A 3,359-nucleotide genomic window follows, 5' to 3' on the forward strand; every position below is an offset into this window, starting at 1 on the left:
ATCAAGCTTTTCTTTGTCCTATAAAACATTTTGAGTGTTATTATCTCACTTTTTATAAGAGAAATAAACATACATAGCCTAAAGACTAAGACTTTTCATACACTTTCCTTAGAGATCAACTTTTAATTTATTCAAGGTCTCAACTGCCCTGTATCTAGGAGTATTAATGACATTTCTGGAAGAAAGCAATAATCATAAACAGTATTTCTGCTGTTATCTTCTAAAATATAAATTAAACTACAAAAAAGAAAAAACAACTCTCAGTCCTATAACATAAGTCAGATTGGTTCCACAGCATTAGAAAATGCAACAGGAACAAAACCCATCTGCACATGGGTACGTGCAGTAACATACACCAGTAACAAAAAAGGAAGGATAAAAACAAGTACCTAGAAGATAACCCTGCCACAACCTCAGGCTGGAATCACTTACTTGGAGTTGTCAAGTTTAATCTGCAGTAAATCTGCATAGTAACCATTTTCAGAGTCACTTCCTTTCGCTCCATTAGTGGGTCTGGACTCCTCCATGTTCTCATATAAACTCTGATAAAGAACAAGTGTCAGCTTGTCAGGCAGTGACCTTTCAGAAGCACATTAGCTTAGTTCTTAGGAGACATTTTCTATGCATTTTGATGGTGAAGCCTCGTCATAGAGGGATTTAAACACAGATGATAAAACTCAGCTGCTCTGACTACTTTCTCATTTGTTACAAATGTCAAATAGCACTAAAACTGACAGCTCTCTCTCATTCACTGAAAAAAGGGGAAAAAAAAGTGAGCTATCTCAACTCCAGAAGGTTTGCAAGAAGAAAGCTGTGCTGTTTTTTTCTGCAGTGCTGTTTTTTTACTTGAAAATACAGGATATTTAGTTAACCCACAGGGAATTTTTCTCAGCATTTATTTCTAGGCTCAGCAGCTGGACCCAGAGGAATATCAGCCATGCTCATCAACAGTCAAAATCTCAAAATCAATTACATATTTCAGATGAGGAAGTTGGTTCATAGTAAAGATGTTGTAACATGTCATACTGGGACTTTTGTTTGGTGATTTTTTTCTGAACAAGCAGTACTCAAATTTAATCCTGTCCCAGAGATCTCCCAGGCCTCTGTCAGTCACTGCCTACAGATACTTTTGGTGGTTACTGGAATCAATCATTCCATTTGCCAACTCTGCTTATTTTTATGGTCTAGAGACAGAAATAAGTACAGATCAAGCTTAAGCATGACAAAACTGGCAAAACAATCAGGCTTCCTCAATTATAGTTAAAATGGGTTAAGCCTGGCTTCACACCAGGTTATTGGGTTAATTACAGAATACAGGAGGCTATCCTGGAATGCACAGTCCTACTGCACAAACAAATACACCTCAGTTTGCATTCCAAAGCTCTGATAAGAAAGGGCCAAACAAGTCCAGAAACAAGCAAGAATTAAGAAAGGCTGCAGTTTTCCACTCTGAAAACACACAAACATCAGCAGTAGTACATTGGTGTATATAGGAATCCTCATGTGGTTCTCACTTTTCAAAATACTGACAAGATGTTTTCAGGTTGCATAAGAGGACTGAAAAAACTGCTTTACAAGGATAATTAAGCACTTCAGTTGTGCTAGAAAAGAGCTGCAAAGCTAAGACACATCAAGAAAATAAATATCCAGGAGACTCAATAGAGCTGAGGCACTAAAGGCTAAATCCTAGGCACACACAGTAGAAGTGCCAAATGAGTGCACCTTCCCAGGGAAAAATTGGATGGCACAGCTCAGTGAGCTCTGACCAAGTAACTATAAACGATATGAAGGTGCTTCACATAGGACAAAAAAATTGTTTCCTCAACCCAGGTGTTGAGTGGGGTATAATTTTCTGCTTCTCTGCACTTGAGGAGTCTAATATTCTCCAGCTGCAAAATGCAATTCAGGTCAAATAAAGATACCAGTCAGCTTTTGGATACCTTTTTAAACCTGAGCATGGACTTCAGATAGTTCTCATGATTCTTCTTGTTTTCATGTTTTAGGTTCCAATTACAATTTTCTACTTAATTAAAAACCACGTACCTTAAATTTTTCTAGCTGCCTCACTTTCATAAGAAGATCTTCTATTTCACCATTCTTTTGCTCCAACATGGACTGTAAGCGTTCCAGCTGATCAAATTCTGCCTGGGAGCCTTTCAGCTGCAGCAGTGTAGCCATCTGCAGCTGGAAAAAAGGAAAAAACTATTTACAACAAGTACTGGGATTAGTGACTGAAAATCCCAGCCTTTTGCACAGAATTGGTTACTCTAGCCTTGTAATTCTAAACCTGAATATAGAAGGGCACTGGGTGCTTGAACTCAGTATCCATGACACGATCCCAGCAATTCTCAGCACAGACACCCCAAGGCAGAAGACAGCTGAGATCTCAGTGAGCAGTGCAGCCCTGGGGTGTCCCACTCTGCCAAGGACACACACAGCATTCCACACCCACCATCAGCACCAAGCCAGCCAGAAGCCACTCTCAGTCCAGGCTGATTTGTCAGAGCTGAAATGCACCTCGAGAACTCACTCAGGAAAACCTAAAGCTTAACCCCCCATTTTTTTCAGTTGTAACACCACCATGTTTGCCTTCCACAATATTAACCCAAGAATTTCAGCTTTTTCTGCTTCTCTAATGGAACACCTCCTTTGAGGCAAAAGAACACCCTCTGTCACTATAAAGTTATAAAAATCTTACATTTACATCAATATTTCTGTTGGTGTTAATATTGAAGTACAAAGGTCTTAACACATTTAGTTACAGGTGATACATCAGACATTTAAACAAGAAACAGAATAAATGAAAGACTTCAAAAGGCGTTAATGATAACTGAGGCATTTTTTAATCAGTCTAGTCAGTATGGATAAGGTAACACTGGGAGAAATCACACGGAAAGGATCAAGTGAAAAAATGACATTACAGAGAGAGCATTTACCCTATAGAATCCCTTATGTCAGCTAAAGGGTATTGATGATTCTGTGCACAAAGTAGACTCAATCAAAGACTCAATCATCTCCTCAGAGCTTCAACAGGATGTAAGGGAGGCAAAATTGTAAACTCCACCTCACTGGCTGCCTAAATCTATCCTCACAGCTCCCAAGCACAGACACCCAACCTTTTTCCCTTTTCCCTTAAAAGCCTTCCTGCTAACTGTCAGAATTGCAAATTGCAGCTGATCTACATAACAAGGAACTTAAAGAAACTGGAAAGGATTCTCTGGACTAGGCAAAATACACTAGAGGTGGGAAAGCTTTCCCAGGAGTGCTGTGTACATTCTGTTCAGGAGTCAGATCCTCAGGATTTACCAGTAATTACCACAAAGTGAGATTCTTCAACTAAAGATGCAACAGCAGTTACC

The 3,359-nt window shown here is 39.3% G+C and overlaps 1 protein-coding gene across 1 annotated transcript; it reads right to left on the minus strand.

Annotated features, from left to right (window-relative positions):
• Nucleotides 1-432: 432 nt before the first annotated feature.
• LOC115949360 (protein Spindly-like) lies at nucleotides 433-2,180 on the minus strand (the record flags this gene model as incomplete). The annotated part of the gene is made up of 2 exons (XM_031065887.1): nucleotides 2,044-2,180; nucleotides 433-542 (listed from the first exon to the last, which is right to left on the minus strand). Coding segments are annotated over exons 1-2 (245 nt in total), but the record flags the coding sequence as incomplete, so codon positions are not given.
• Nucleotides 2,181-3,359: the final 1,179 nt, after the last annotated feature.

This window comes from Geospiza fortis, unplaced genomic scaffold (assembly GCF_000277835.1).
Source record: "Geospiza fortis unplaced genomic scaffold, GeoFor_1.0 C13842922, whole genome shotgun sequence".
NCBI lineage: Eukaryota > Metazoa > Chordata > Aves > Passeriformes > Thraupidae > Geospiza > Geospiza fortis.